This window comes from Pongo pygmaeus, chromosome 8 (assembly GCF_028885625.2).
Source record: "Pongo pygmaeus isolate AG05252 chromosome 8, NHGRI_mPonPyg2-v2.0_pri, whole genome shotgun sequence".
Classification (NCBI taxonomy): Eukaryota; Metazoa; Chordata; class Mammalia; order Primates; family Hominidae; genus Pongo; species Pongo pygmaeus.
This window is the reverse complement of record NC_072381.2, coordinates 104,969,506-104,986,217: the sequence shown is the minus strand read 5'-3', so window position 1 is coordinate 104,986,217 and position 16,712 is coordinate 104,969,506. Positions and strand designations below refer to the sequence as shown.

The window sequence follows — 16,712 nt, the reverse complement described above, 5'->3', positions numbered from 1 at the left end:
TGTGTGACAAAAATAATTAAATTTAAAAAAAAGAGAAAAGAATTCTAATACTTTCCTTTGCAATAAGCCACTCCGTATTCCCACAGTTATTAAAAGACCTACCTCCTCCCACTTCACCTTCCTCACCTCTAAGTGGGTTATTTCTAAGTCAGCCTACTTATCTTGTGTTTACCACAAAGGCAATAATGATACTGTGGCTGTGTTTTTCTTTTTCTTTTTTTTAGGAGTCCCTATCTTCAGAGAGCATATTAAAATATCTACAAATGTAATTATATGATGTTTGGGATTTGCTTCAAAACAACCCAGTTGAAGTAAGGGGGATTGTGGATGGGAAAACAGATAAAAACAAGATGGGCCAGGAGCTGATAACTGTTAGTAGGAAAGCAGGGTGACAGGTACACAGGAGTTGATTACACTATTCTAGTTTTGTTTATGTTAAAACAATTTTTTTTTTTTTTTTTTTTGAGACAGAGTCTCACTCTGTCGCCCACACTGGAGTGCAGTGGCGCAATCTCGGCTCACTACAACCTCCACCTCCTGGGTTCAAGCAATTCTCCCTGCCTCAGCCTCCCAAGTAGCTGGGATTACAGGCACCTGCCACCAAACCCTGCTAATTTTTGTATTTTTAGTGGAGAGGGGGTTTCACCATGTTGGCCAGGCTGGTCTTGAACTCCTGAACTCAGGTGATCCACCCACCTCAGCCTCCCAAAGCACTGGGATTACAGGCGTGAGCCACCATGCCCGGCAATGTTAAACAATTTTTAACTAAAACATTTAAAAATGAAAGGACCGATGAACCATACTGGCAAAATGTTATTTGTTGAAGCTGTGTGATAATTACATGAGGGTTTATGTTGCTATTCTCTCTACTTTTCTATATGTTTGATATTATCTATAATACAAAGTTAAAAAAAAAAAAATCACTTTTGGCCGGGCCTGGTGGCTCATACCTGTAATCCTAGCACTCTGGGAGGGCGAGGCAGGCGGATCACTTGAGCTCAGGAGTTCAAGACCAGCCTGGCAACATTGTGAAACCCTGTCTTTACAAAAAAATACAAAAATTGGCCAGGCATGGTGGCACATGCCTATAGTCCCAGCTACTTGGGGGGCTGGGGCAGGAGAATTGCTGGAACCCAGGAGGCGGAGGTTGCAGTGAGCTAAGATCGTGCGACTGCACTCCAGCCTGGGTGACAAAGTGAGATTCTGTCTCAAAAAAAAAAAAAAAAAACAATCACTTTTGTTGTCAAATCACTTGATGAGAACTCTGTTTGGTAACCACTGATTTCTTCTGGCTTTGCTATAATAGGCTCACTATTTTGGCCCCTATCCCTCAGAAAATCAAGTCTGGAATAATCAAATGTTCCCTCAACATGAAATCTAATCTGCATTATTGCTCACTCTCTCTCCATTATAATCTGCCATCTAGATTTTAAGGCCACATCTAAGGAGGAAAGGGAAGTAACTTACTTGAGTCGATGCTCATCTGCATGTGATGAAAAGAGGCCATTCTTGAATCTCTGAGTTAGTACCGACCAAGCCATGCCACAGTAATCCTGGATCAACCACAGAGAAATAGTGCAACATGAATTTGGAGGCAAACTCTACCTTCCCCACAGTCACAGCTGTTCCATTTCTAAAGTTACTTGTGGGCTACCAGCTGACAAAGGAAAACAGAAATGGCGTATTCATTCACTAAACACTGCGCCATACCTGTTTATTCCCGTCATCCCATGTCTAGCACCAAGCCAGCTTGATGTGGCTTCTGAGCCTCTTAGGCTTCAGAGGGGCTGAGGTTAGGACTAACAAATAGCAACGTCAAAAGCCAAAGATAGCTTCATTCTACTCCACATAGGACTGACATGAGCAGGGAGAGCAGATGGAAGAGGATGGTTAGAAACCTGTCATTGGCCTCCCTCTCACCAAAATAATCATTCCTTTTGGTTTGTTCAGTAAACTAACATTTACTGAATGTCTGCTATGTGCCAGGTGCTGTTCTAGATGCCAGGGAATCATGCAGTAAATAAAACAGACAATAATTCCTGTCCTCAGGAAGCTTACATTCTAGTGGTAGGAGACAGACAATAAACACACACACACACACACACACACACACGGTACGTTGGATAACATAAATGCTCAGGGAAAAATAAAGCAGGAAAGGGCAACAGGTAATATGGGGAGTGTTGTCATTTTGGATAGAGTGGTCCCAGAAGGTGGCTCTGGGAAGATAACGTTTGAGTCAAAGTTAAAAAGGTAAGGGAAAAAAATTGTTGTTTTACCTGGAAAAGATAATATGTTAAGCCCAATAACTTGAGCCTTTTGGTGTTCAAGGGAATAGAATTTGAAGAAGTTTTGAGATAAGAGAAAGAGTCAGGCCATGGATAGTTAGGGAGCTCTGGGCTCCAGAAAAAAAGGGAGCATGAAGGTCTTCCTGGAGGCTGGAGAGAAAGGAGCAAATACAAACCAGGTGTCCCACAGTATTTCTTAAGGACTGTCTTTTGGGAACAGAATAGTACAGATACTGCAGATATTATTCTGCTGGGAGCCTTACACTAAGAGAACCCTAGAGAATTGTAAGAAAGAAAGAGAAAGGTAGGCAGGGAAGAAGGAAGGAAGGGAGGGAGGGAGGGAAATATGAGGAGAGGCTGGGTGCGGTGACTCATGCCTGTAATCTCAGCACTTTGGGAGGCCAAGGCAGGCAGATCACCTGAGGCCAGGAGTTCCAAACCAGCCTGGCCAACATGGCAAAACCCCATCTCTATTAAAATAACAAAAATTAGCCAGGCATGGTGGTGGGCATCTGTAATCCCAGCTACTCGGGAGGCTGAGGCAGGAGAATCACTTGAACCCAGAAGGCAGAGGTTGCAGTGAGCTGAGATCGTGCCACTGCACTCCAGCCTGGGCGACAGAGCGAGACCCCATCTCAAGAAAAAAAAAAAAGAAATATGAGGACAGATTCTCCCATTAGTTTCTCTGATGAAAAAGATAGAGACACACAACAATTCAAAGAGATGGCCCTAAATTAAGCAGAAAATGATAGAAAGCTGGCTAAACTTTCATCTGTCCAGGTACCAGTGATTTAATATGATGCTTGAGTCCTATATATGCTCAAAGTGAATTTTTACTCCTCTATTTTAAATCTAAACAAACTTCCATCATCATTGCTTTTTACAACATCTAATATTCCCAGGGACCCCATACCACTCTGCCTCTTAATACCTCAAACCAAAAGAAAGATGGACTTGCCCCTCTGGGTGATATCATCTCCAAAAGCACATTACAACAGAGAATAGCTAGCAAGAGGAAAAATACTGGAGGTGACATTTCTTGGGCATAAACATTAAACAAGACTATTGGAAAGTTGGAAGAAAAACCATTAGCCAACACAAAAATTTTACACCTGGGTAATAATTTGGGTGATATGACATCCATGGAAACTAAATTTAGTTAATTAGAAGGCAGTACAGCATAGCTAGATCCTTAAGTTCTCTGAGTCCACTTCCTCATCTGTAAAATGAGGGTTCAAAGGGCTCCTGCAAAGAACAAGTGAGATTCTGTATGCAAAGCCCTTTGCACAACAGCTGGCACAGAGTGAGGCATTCAATAAATGGCTGCTGCCAGCATAAGCCATGTTTATCATTAATAATTTACCTGAGCAGCCTTGGCAAATGTTGGCCCATGGTAGCGGCCACCAATGCGCAACACATCCTCTGTACAATAAAAAAACTCAGAGAAGCCGTAGAACTCGCTGTTGTTGAAGTCAATTGGCGATTGATAGATGCCATTGAGTGAGGCCTGGCTGGTGTTGGAGCGAGCCAAGAGGGGGCTCAGCATTGCCCTACAAGACACCCAGTCTCCTCTTCCTCGGACATGCAAGACTTGGCTGTTCCTCTCCACCACATCTGTGAGTCCCACTGGCAGGCAGGGATCCAGAAATGGATTGTCGGGACTCAGACCTGTCTTCTGACCCAGCAATCTGCCACAATGACAAAAACAAACAAACAAACAAAAAAACACGTCATGCCTGTATTCAACCTAGTCTAAGAAACACAATGTGCATCAGAAATACCTTGCTACTGGTTTTCATGATATCTCTAGAAACGAGGATGGAGTGCAATTTCATCACATAAACATTTAACTTCAGCAAGTTAAATTTAGAAAAAAAAGAGAGGAATATGGTGATCAATTCTGTTCGACGTTTTAGTCAACATGTGTATTTCCTAGTCTGTAGTGAAATTGGAGATGTGAATCTGCTGTTCTCCATCTGGTCTTCATTCCCACATACCTCCTAAAAGTGCAAGGACCTTATCGTGCGGAGTGTGGTTCTAATGTCTAAAAATACAACTGGTAGCGGGTGAGGTGGGAAGGGCTGTGGGGAGAGATTCCTGAAGAGCAGACCATGGCAGTGGCCCATGTGCAATGGCTGGCAATGGTGATGGAGCCCATGCCTGCCTCTGAATGAGCAGTGCTGGAACAGAACAGGCACAGCACCAGCTCCAGGAAGCCACTTGCAGAGCCTGGAGCCTCTGAGTGGGGAGAAGACTGCAAAGCTTTGATTCCCACCATGGCCATAACACAGGTCCAGTTATTTCGAGTTTATACTTGCCTAGCAACCGTATTCTCATTCCTCAAAAGGATAAGTATGAAGATCTGTCCAAGGACAGAAATTAAGTTGGGTCCAAGTAACTTTGCCAATTGCAGTTAATTATTCATCAGTTCCTAAACAGACAGATGTTGAAGAGTGGACTTCTTAGAATGAGGATGCACCCGCAAGTGTAAAGACCGAGGGTGAGAATGGAATGAGGCAGTGCAACCGAACACTTTACAACAACTGGAACCGACTATTTTAAGGATGTGACACCAACTGTAAGGAAAACTCAGAAAATTGTTATTGAGAAGAGACAATGATCATTTTGCTATCTCAGGAAACAGGTTAGTAGACTGGCAGCTACACAAGATATGCCTTTTATTCATCAGTCACCTGAAGTAGGTGACTTAGCTACTTGGCAAGCAAATACTAACACATGGGAAGAAGAAGATGCAGTCTGGCAAGAAGTAGTGTGGAGGCAGCAGAAAACATCAGACAGAAAAGAAAGGAGTAGAACAACAAAAGAAGAAAATGGAAAAGGAAGCACAGCAGCTAATGAAGAAGGAAAACCAAAACTGGTGTGAAACTTTCACAACAAATGATCTTCAAACATCATAGTGCCTGCAGGAGACATCTGAGCACCTAAACCCAAGCAATGTTTGTATAGATTTAGGAGTACTTTCAGAATACAAACACACCACTTGGTTTTAATGCATTAGTCAATCATCCAGGGCACCAGGATTCTCCCAAAGCACCTTGAACTCCTAGAGACTAAGACTTACAAAAACAAAATAGACTTATGGGACAATATTTTCTTCAACATGCTGTCAATATAAGATAATTGATTGCTGTGGATAAATTATTACAAACGGGATATACCAGTACCTCTTCAAGCTAGTGTTCATAGCTAAATGGTTAAGTATACGTAGGTAAGTGTGTTGTTTGCTTAGGATCAGCCCTGCCCTTTCATCTGTGGTCCTTCTCTCAGTGACTGGGTTTCTCACCCTTCTGGTTACCTAGGCTAGACCCTCAGCACTGCTGGCCATCCTCCCTGCCCTACCTACGCCACCACAATCAATCACCCAATTACACTGGTTTCATTCCAGAATTTTGTGTAAATTTAATGATGGAAAAGAACTCTGCTTTCTCTTATGCTTTCCTTCAATGTGCTTAATGATAAAATAAATAATTCTACAAACTTAAAAAACAAAAAAGAAACAAGAAATCCCACCACTGTTTGTACATTATGGTCTAACTACTTCATCTGGTACTCAAATGAAGAATCTGTGATCTGTCCAATGCTAAAGGAAAAACTGACTATTCTGAATTTGATGAGAGACCATTTTAAAAGTTAATTTTAACTATGCTTGCTTTTTATCTTTTAGACATACTACAGAACTGAACTCCCACAAAAGATGCAACTGCACTGTAATTCAACAAACATGTCTTGAACACTTCCATGCAGAAGGAACTGCTAGCAGCTATACTATATATTGTACATTTTAAATTGGCAATTTAATTCATCTCCCTTTTCCCATGATGTCAGTTCTGAATATGGGAAACAGCAAGAGATCACAATAAGCTACTGTACTTTATGAGACCTAATAACAAAGATCAGAATGTACCCTCCACCCAGAGTGGGACTGCTAATAGAGGTCTTTAAGAGATGCTACCCCATTGGCAGGGGTAGTCAGAAAGAAGGAGGAAGCAGGGACTTATCTGTCTTAGGAGGATGCGAATATTTCTCCCTAATATCTGCAGCTTGACATTATATTTCAGAAACTCAGATCCCATGTCAAATGTACCTGTTTTTGTTAAGAGTTTCATTCAGAACGAGGTCTTCGTAGCGCTGCCGGGCAAAGTTGCCTCCGAAACCCAGAAAAGTTGTGACATAAACCCTGTACACGTGTTCAGTGTGTTGCACATCACAGCCCAGGTTGAACTCAGCCAGCAGGATCTTGGCAGCTTCTTCCTATAATACAATACCAAGAGAAAAAAGGGAATTTTAGTTTTGGTTGCCTTCTAGAAAGCTATGACATTGCTAATACACCAGGCTTCATTTCTATGACTACTCTTTAAAACATCTTAAGCATTCTTTCATCCTCATAGCATTATTTTAAACAAAGACACAAAATGACAAGACTGCACTAAAAGGTACAAATTAGACACTAAATTAAAAACTAAATATGAAATTAGAAACCCAAAACACTATCTGTAGTTATATAGGAGGTAGAATTACTACAGATATTTTCTCACATGTATTTTTCTGTATTTTCCAATTCCCCACAATGGGAATGTGTTATTTTAATAGGAAAAAATCCTTTAATAAAAATAAATTTAAGGAATTCTGTGGATCATCATAAGATCTATTCTGTGGCCTTTTCTTTTTCTTTTCTTTCTTTTTTTTTTTTTTTTTGAGACAGAGTCACACTGTGTCACCAGGCTGGAGTGCAGTGGCACGGTCTCGGCTCACTGCAACCTCCGCCTCCTAGGTTCAAGCAATTCTCCTGCCTGAGCCTCCTGAGTAGCTGGGACTACAGGCGCGTGCCACCATGCCCAGCTAATTTTTGTATTTTTAGTGGAGACGGGTTTCACCATGTTGGCCAGGATGTTCTCGATCTCTTGACCTCATGATCAGCCCTTCTCAGCCTCCCAAAGTGCTGGGATTACAGGCGTGAGCCACTGTGCCCGGTTCTGTGGCCTTTTCTAAAATTATCCAAGAAGCCCTAAGGTTCCTTGTGACAGGTTTGGGGATTGGGAAAGTTCAATTTTATTGTACCTCCAATGAAAAGGTGCTATATTTTTTTCTTGAACCTCAAGGCTGAATTAATCATATTCCTCAGCTCATCCCACATTATCATGGCAAAGCCTCTCTTTTGCTTTATTTATTTATTCCCTTTTATCTTCATACTTACTCTCATTCCCACTCTCTGCCATGGGCAACCATTCTAATGTGTTATGTATAATTTTTGTATATATGTGTTATTATAAAATGAGGATTCTTGTTTTGAATGTATTTCTTTTTAATTTGTGAAAATGCCATTGTGCTCTGCAATTTCACTCCAAGGTATATACCAAGAGATCCAAAAGCTGGGCTGGGCATGGTGGCTCATGCCTATAATCCCAGCACTTTGGGAGGCCAAGGAGGGTGGATCACTTGAGGCCAGGAGTTTGAGACCAGCCTGGCCAACATGTTGGAACTCCGTCTCTACTAAAAATACAAAAATTAGCCGGGCATGGTGGTGGGTGCCTGTAATCCCAGCTACTCAGGAGGCTGAGGCAGGAGAATCGCTTGAACCTGGGAGGCAGAGGTTGCAGTGAGCCGAGATCGTGCCATGGCACTCCAGCCTGAGTGACAAGAGCGAAACCCCATCTCAAAAAACAAAACAAAACAAAACAAAACTTATGTATATAGAAAAATGTGTATATGAATGTTCACAGCAGCACTATGCATAATAGCCAAAAAGGGAAAACCACTGAAATGTTCATCAGCTGATAAATGGATAAACAAAATACAGCATGGTTGGTCATACAATGGAATGTTGTTCAGCCATAAATAGGAATGAAATACCCATACCACGAGATGGCTGAACCTTGAAAACATTTTGCTAAATAAAAGAAGCCAGATGTAAAACACCACATATTGTATGATTTTATTTATACCAAATGTCCGGAATAGGCAAATCCACTGGAGAGAGAAAGTAGATGAATGGTTGTCAGGGGTAGGGAGAGGAGAGAATGAGGAGTGACTGCTAATGGGAAATGAGTGGGGAGTGAATATAGGGTTTCTTTTTGGGGTGATGAAATGTTCTGGAATTTAATAGTGGTGGCTGCACAACTTTGTGAATGTACATAACTTTGTGAGTTGTACAAGAAAATATATTAGGCATTCAGGATTATTTAAAATGTTTTAAATGCCATTGTCTCATAGTTTCTTTCATTTTTACCAAGCACTAAGATTCATCTTGAAGAGCCATTATATTGCTATGTGTAATTACTTTTTTTTTTTTTTTTTTGAGATGGGGTCTCACTCTGTCACCCAGGCTGGAGTGCAGTGGTGTGATCGCGGCTCACTGCAACTTCTGCCTCCCAGGTTCAAGCGATTCTCCTGCCTCAGCCTCCTGAGTAACAGGGATTAGAGGTGCCTGCCCACCCTGCCCAGCTCATTTTTGTATTTTTAGTAGAGACGGGGTTTCACCATGTTGGCCAGACTGGTCCTAAACTCCTGACCTCAGGTGATCCACCCGCCTTGGCTTCCCAAAGTGCTGGGATTACAGGCGTCAGCCACCGTGCCTGGCCTGCTATATGTAAATCTAATTTGTTGCTTGCAAGTATGCATTCTGTACCAGTGTTGCTTTCCATAACAGTGTTTCTTTCTAAATCTGCACACACACACAAGTCATTTCTTTAAGACTTGAAGCCCCATTCCCACTTGTCACCTATTTCTTAGTATCAGACCCATGCCTTCGTTTTACCTGTTGAATACATACTAACAAATATAGACTAAAAAGTATCACAACCTAGTTAGTCCCCCACATTTCCAACCCCAGCATGAAATTCTCTGCTGACTGCTAAACTCACATTTCCAACAGTCCTGTGGATATTCTCACACATATGTTCCTTGGGTATCTTAAATTCAGTATACCCAAAATTTAAGTCATTAGTTTTCCAACTTCTGAACTAGAAGACCAGATAGACGCTCTCATCCAGATCTCTCAGGACAATACTGTTTGCTTAATATCACCCCTGCCCTTACCCCTGTTGCTCTTCTCTCAGTGACTGGGTTCCTTAGTCTTCTGGTTATCTAGGATAGATCCTCAGCACTGCTGGCCATCCTCCCACCCTACTCACACTACCACAATCAATCGCTCAATTACATTGGTTTTTCACTCCAAACTATCCCCTGAAATCTGTCCCCTCCCTTTCATTTCCACTTACTTTGTCTAACTCAGCCCTTTATTACTTCTCACTCAAGGTTCCGTGACCTATATTCTTTCTCCTACTGACACAAAAATTCTTTCACTACAAAAAACAGATCAGATCACAGTCACACAATTAACATCATCACAAAATTCAGAGCTGAGAAGGACCTTCACAGTTTAATTATTTTATAAATGAAACCGAGGCCCACGTGACTGCCTTACTCAAAAACCTTTGGTGGTTTTCCACTATCTATGGAAATAAAAGCCAGTCTCCCTATGATAGCACTCAATACTGCTCATGATTTAGTTCCATCTTATCTTCCCAGTCTTAACTACTAGCACACCTGAAAATCCTATACTGCAAAAGGCTATTCATCATTCCCTGGACATTCTGGTCTCTGTGCTGCTTTTTTTGTGCCTTTGTACATAGTGTTCCCTCCATGCAGGTGGCCTTCCCTCAGCCTCCACTCTGCAAAAAAAACCTACTCTCATCCAAGGCCCAGGTAAATACTTTACCTTCCATGAAGCCTGAATGGCTCCCATTCAACTTTGCAAACCGAGTTGGCCCTGCCAGTCCCCATATTGCCACAGCTCTCTGTTTAAACCAGATGGTCTTAATGATGGGCAATTTCCACTCTGCCCCACACATCTGGCCATGTCTGGAGACAATTTGATTGTCACAACTGGAAGGGGGAGAGTTGTTACTGACATCTGGTAGAGGCAAGAGATATCATATGATGCATGGGATAACCCCTGATGACAAAGAATTATCTGACCCAAAATGTCAGGAGTGTCAACGATGAGAAGCCCTGGTTTAGATCAAGTTAAGCACTGCTACAGTCTCCCTGATATCACAAGCTGTCTCCACTGACAGATAAATTATAAGTTTTTAGGGACAGTGTAACTAACATGTCTATTCCTTGTATATAATATTGTCTATTCCTTGCACATAATGGGTATATATAATAGGTGTACATAATGGGTATACAAAAAGTGTCTGTGTAGGATGAAACTTCTCCCTCAAAATACATTCTTTACATTCTAGTGGGGTAAGGATTATTAGAAGGCCCAGAATGGAATCATCAGTAAGGGGAAAGGGAATAACATTTATTGAACAATAGATATGTATCAAATACTGTGCTCCAGAATGTAAATGCATTATCATGTTTATCCTCAGCAATCGCAGGAGATACCTAGTATAGTATAATTGTTAAAATGCATCGAACACTTATGCTGGACAGTTTGCTAAATGCTTTACAAACATGGTATTATTTCATCCTCATAACTTTATGAGGTAGATACTATTATTATCCCTTTTTCACACAGGAGGAAGCTGAGGCTCAGAAACGTAACCTACTCAAGATAACGCAAGCTAGCAAGTATCTGAACAAATATTTAGAGCCAGGCAGGTTGGTCTAAGTCCAAAGACAATGTCCTTCCTTCTCAAATACTAGCATTCCTAGCAACTAAATTTCCCTGAAAGGTAAAGTACCTGCTTTGCAGGAAGGACAGAGGTTGAGGTAGGAACTTCATAAGCAATTTGGAGAGAGGCTCCTCCCATATCCAGTATCCCTACTGTCCTTCTCCGTCCTGCTGCCAATTCCTGGGTAGCCTCAGCATCTGATTCTGAAATAAATAACAGAACAAAAAGTCTCTAGTAATTAAAAAACAAAATTAAGAAAAAACCCCGAAAACAGCAATCCCTAAAAATTTGAAAGCAGGCAGGTGCCATGGCTCACACCTGTAATTCCAGCACATTGGGAGGCCAAGGTGGGAGGACTATGTGAGCCGAGGAGTTCAAGACCAGCCTGGGCAACATAGTGAGACACTCTCATAAAAAAATTTTTTTTTTAATTAGCTGGGCATGGTGGTGCACACCTGTAGTCCCAGCTACTCAGGAGGCTGAGGCCAGAGGATCATTTGTGCCCAAGAGTTTGAGGCTGCAGTGAGCTATTATCGCACCACTAAACTCTAGCATCAGTGACAGAGAATCTGTCTCAAAATAAAAAAAAGGAAAGCAAACAAGTATACTAACTGAATCAACTGTATATTACACAAAGAATAATTATTGCAAATTACTTAAACATGACTATATCCCTAGTAGGATATAGCCTAAGGACAAAAGAAATACCTTAAGCTACATCCCAGTAGTCTTGTTAACAATATTATTGGTTTTATTATTTAAAAATTATGAAGGGAGACCGAGGCAGGCAGATCACAAGGTCAGGAGTTCGAGACCAGCCTGACCAACATGGTGAAGCCCTGTCTCTACTAAAACACAAAAGTTAGCCGGGCATGGTGCTGCGCACCTGTAATCCCAACTACTCAGGGGGCTGAGGCAGGAGAATCGCTTGAACCCGACAGGCGGAGGTTGTAGTGAGCCAAGATCGCGCCACTGCACTCCAGCCTGGGTGACAGAGCAAGATTCCGTCTCAAAAAAAAAAAAAATTATGAAATATATTGTGGAATAAAACAAATAAATGTTTATGTCGATATCTTTAGGAAAAAAGATTCAGCGTAACAGAACAAAAAGGATATAGGTATAAAAATCAAATAAATTAATAGCACCCTATAATCTTACATATGAGTCAGAAATATGACTATGAACTCATGATTTATTTTTCTCTTTCTAAAAAGTACATATTTCCCAGCTCTGTTCACTGAAAGGCCTAGAAGCAATGATATCCCAGGAGTAATGACCACCTGTGGTATCTGGATAAATAATCTCTAAATACCATCTTTTACTAATAGAAACCAGGGCTCTTTTAAAAACAGGCCAATGCCAGGTCTAGGGTAGAAAGTATACAAGATGACCCTGGTATACATTGCTGTACCAGATAGCAAGGGGAATATAAAAGAGTATTGGGGTCATATTAAAAGGATACGGGAGCCAACCTAAAGATGCTCCTAAAAATAGTAATAATGTAATGGGCTCTAATGCATCTAATATATTAAAATCCATGAGTTCATAATAATAATTAAAACTTTTTTTCCACTGGTTACCTTTGGAAGTTGCTAGACACCAACTCATTATTCAGAAATGTGACAAATAAAAAGAATCAAGGATTTATTCTGTCTTTCCCATAAGAACTATATGTCAGGGTAACCAAAGAGTTGATCAAGAAAAGTTCATTACATAAAAATTCTAGCTGTTAAATGCAGAAGGAATGACAGAATTAGAAATATCACCATTTTGCAATCTCTAATGAAAAACATGTCTAAGCAATGATCACAATTGGCTATTACAACCATTCCGTGAAAGGCAGATAAGGAATTTTAATACTAAATTAGATCAGGCTGATCTAATACTTGAACCCTCAATACCTGATCAGTCTGAGCATGACAAAAAGTGAGTCAACCAGACATTACAAAACTCCTGATGTGAGTAGTGGAAAACACACAGCGCCTTCTATGATTTAGTCTTGCAGATGGAATTGAATCTGAGTCTAATCAAACATCTATATCTGACCTCCAGTTTAAAGGACATATGAGGGGATCAGAAACATGTTAAAGAAAACATGTTAACCCCACAAAGATGCAGTCAATCAAATCCAGCATGTGGCAAATTCTTTCTACCAGGTGATCCAATTTTTTCTTGCTTTTAAAGGCAGGGGAGTGAGGTGGTAAGGTTAACCATTATAGATTAAAAGAGACTAAAGAGACATATTAATCAAATGCAATGCATGACCCTTGTTCAGATTCTGATTTGAACAAGCCCACTACAAATAAACATTCTTGAGAAAATCAGGAAAATCTATACCTGGGTAGGGTATTAGATGGGTATCGTATGATATTAGAAATTGTTAATTCTATTGTTTAAAAATGGCATTATGGATATATTTTTTGTTCATTTTGAAACCCCTTATCTGTTGTAGATACATACTGACATACGTGATAATAAGAATTACACATCTGGGGTTTGCTTTTTAAAACATTCAAGGAGAAAAAAAAACCTTTAATACATGGGGGGATATGGGGGAGAAATGGCAAAACATTAGTAAATATTGAGCCTGGGTAATGGGTCCATGGAGGTTCATTTTATTATTCTACTTTTGTGAATGTTTGAAACTTTCCATATTAAAAAGTTAAAAAGAAATAAAGCAAATTAGGACTGGAAAATGAAGCATCTTATGTTTGAAAAAAGAAAAACAACTCAAAATTTGCATTTACATGCTACTGATAGGTTATAACTTAAATCTTCAGCCCTTAGGTAAATTGTCATAAAAAGACAATATTACTCACCATCCTCGTGGTCGAATCTTCCCAAAACAAAGTTGATTCCAATCCATGCATAAACCCCTAAGTAAGAAATAGAAAAGCCCTCACTTAATTCTCTACTGCTATGCCATGTATACACCTCTCCCTTAGGGCTTCTCTTTCCTATTTTTCTTGGTAATCATAGTATTTTATTCCCTACTCTCAATGTAGGAATCTCAAATCTTTCATCTTGTGATTTTTTCCCTTTTAAAATTATTTGCATCTTCTAAATTTCCTCAATGAATAGAAATTAATTGTATAACAAATGTTTAAGAAATAGAAATCATCTGAATGTCACGAAGATATCGAAAAAAAAGAAAAAATGTAAATCTTGGAGTTCTAGTTCTGGGCAATCTTGTCTCCCCACTGAATACAAATATAAACTAGATAGAATGCATGGAGCAGCTTTCTGGAAACTCTGAAAGTAAATGATAATGAGCACACCAGGAAAGAGACCAGGGTTTAAACTACCACCAAGCCAGTAGTGAGTATCCCATTTTTTCCCCCTCAGATATTACCTGGTCTAGACTTAAGAGCAGCTTGAAACATGAAAGTAAACACCAGGTGTGAACAGAGGAACTTCAACTCATTTTCTTGTCCAAAGAACAGAAAAAGGAATGCCAAAAGTTCAGAGAAAATAAGGGAAATCTCCTGCTTTTTTTTTTCTTTTTTTTTTTTTCTTATTTTGTTCTCTCTAACCTCAGGCAACAGAGGTAGAAGTTGAGCAGGTACCTAAAACTCTGAGGGCTTTGAATTCTTTTCTCTGACCAGAGAAGCTGTAGCTTCAAGACTGTGAAACAAATCCTATTGTTTATTTTGTCTCCCTCTGTCCTCCCACCGCTTGGCCCTGGATGCAGATGCAGTCATGAGAAGTGCATGGCAGAGAGTGGGCAAATTAAAGCCCTGGTATTCTGACAGGAGGATCATGAAAGGGAGCTCCAAGGAACCAGAAAGTGTCAGAGGGATCACAGACAGTAGGGAGCAAAGTTGTGTATGAACCCCTGGGCTCACCTCCAAGCTACAAATACATGGATCTGACCCTAAACAATATACAAACAGCTCTGAGAACTGAACTACAGGCTAGGCCACTGCCCAGGTTCCAGATTAGCCACTGGCTGACACACAAGACAAATCCAAATAGCAGTGGCCAAGGCTTTGAAAAATGAACTAATAGGCCAGGCACAGTGGCTCACACCTGTAATTCCAGCACTTTGGGAGGCCGAGGCAGGTGGATCATGAGGTCAGGAGATCGAAAGCATCCTGATTAACACAGTGAAACTCCGTCTCTACTAAAAATACAAAAAATTAGCCAGGCGTGGTGGCACATGCCTGTAGTCCCAGCCACTCGGGAGGCTGAGGCAGGAGAATCGCTTGAACCAGGGAGTGGAGGTTGCAGTGCGCTGAGACCACGACACTGCACTCCAGCCTGGATGACAGAGCAAGACTCTGTCTCAAAAAAAAAAAAAAGAAAGAAAGTAAAGAAAAATGAACTAATAGAATCACGGGCCGGCCACAGTGGCTCACGCCTATTATCCTAGCACTTTGGGAGGCTGAGGCGGGCGAATCACGAGGTCAGGAGTTTGAGACCAGCCTGACCAACATGGTGAAACCCTGTCTCTACTAAAAAGACAAAATTAGCCAGGCGTGGTAGTGCATGCCTGTAATCCAAGCTACTTGGGAGGCTGAGGCAGGAGAATCGCTTGAACCCAGGAGGCGGAGATTGCAGTGAGCAGAGATCGCACCATTGCACTCAGCGTTGGTAACAAGAGTGCAACTCTGTCTCAAAAAAAAAAAAAAAAAAAGAATCACAGCCTACAGAAAGCAGGTCAGAACTTGAGATCAACTGCCTCCTAAAACAAACAAACAAAAGTTCTCTTTGATTTAAACAGGACCCGGAGTCTCATAATGTAATATTCAAAATGACCAGGATGGAATATAAAAATACTTGGCATACAAAGAACCAGGAAAATCTCAACTCATAAGAGAAAAGACAATCAAAAGATGCCAACTCTGAGATGACACATATATTGGAATTATCAAAGATATTAGAGCAACCATATACCCAAGAAATATGAGCAGTCGTACAATGATGGAAAGATAGAAGGTCTCAGCAAAGAAAAAGAAAAGAAATAGAATATTAAGAAGATCGAAATAGAAATTTTACAACTGAAAAATGCAATACTGAAATTTTAAAAGGTAAATCTTTTCCCATGTATATGCTGCAATTAGAAGACATATAAGATCTCCTTCTCGTTTATAAGAAATGGAAATAGAATTCATCAAACTGGCCACATTTGGCTGCATGAGAACACATATTCACTCTAAAAGTACAAACCCAATAGTGTGAGATTCCAGGGAATTATCAATACTGCATAGTAATTGCAATGAAGGCATAACAAAACAAAAGTAACTCATTCTGATCATCCCTCGAAATCAAAGTTTCTCCTTACTTTAATAATTTACCTTACATTTGACTTTGACAAACTCAGTACAACTCCTAGAACTATATATGTTTTCAAAAGTATAGTTAGCTAACCAAATATCCAACTGAAATCATTAAATACTAATACATTCTTATAAACATAGTGCTTAGCACTAAGTTAAAAAGAGATATACATTTTTGACTTCCAGAACCAGCATTCTAAAACAGATGCCAATGCAAAATATGCAAATAATCAAATCAACTATGTAGCAGAATCAAGAAAATTATTGGCAGAAAAATTAAAATCAGATATATAGAATAATTCTAAACACCCGTTAGAGAGGCTGTGCCATGGTTGGCTTAGAGGTGTACCAGCTACACCCCTTAAGGCCCAGTACCTTCCTGCTTCCCAGAGATCACTTCTGCTTGAGACTGTGAAAAGAGGAAGTCAAACTCCAGTGGTAAATCTTTCACTAGGTCAGCCAAGATAGCCAACTGCTTCCTGCAAGAAAGAACAAAAAAT

The 16,712-nt window shown here is 40.4% G+C and overlaps 2 protein-coding genes and 1 pseudogene across 3 annotated transcripts in view; 2 read left to right on the top strand and 1 right to left on the bottom strand.

Moving 5' to 3' along the window:
• Window positions 1-7,604, top strand: part of LOC129045182 (cytochrome c oxidase assembly protein COX15 homolog) — a 37,278-nt gene extending 29,674 nt beyond the window's left edge. The window contains exon 9 of the mRNA XM_054503564.2: window positions 5,974-7,604. Within this exon, the coding sequence (XP_054359539.1) occupies window positions 5,974-6,039 (66 nt within the window). The 3' untranslated portion in view covers window positions 6,040-7,604. The remainder of the gene's footprint in view (window positions 1-5,973) is intronic.
• The window catches only part of ENTPD7 (ectonucleoside triphosphate diphosphohydrolase 7), a 48,011-nt gene that overhangs the window by 4,638 nt on the left and 26,661 nt on the right, over window positions 1-16,712 (bottom strand). For both annotated transcript variants that reach the window (XM_054503560.2, XM_054503561.2), the window contains exons 6-11: window positions 16,588-16,691; window positions 13,753-13,809; window positions 11,003-11,136; window positions 6,394-6,560; window positions 3,652-3,976; window positions 1,468-1,553 (exon numbers count right to left, since the gene is read on the bottom strand). In XM_054503560.2, coding sequence (XP_054359535.1) covers window positions 1,468-1,553; window positions 3,652-3,976; window positions 6,394-6,560; window positions 11,003-11,136; window positions 13,753-13,809; window positions 16,588-16,691 — 873 coding nt within the window. The remainder of the gene's footprint in view (window positions 1-1,467; window positions 1,554-3,651; window positions 3,977-6,393; window positions 6,561-11,002; window positions 11,137-13,752; window positions 13,810-16,587; window positions 16,692-16,712) is intronic.
• Window positions 3,975-5,962, top strand: LOC129045185 (receptor-binding cancer antigen expressed on SiSo cells-like; annotated as a pseudogene).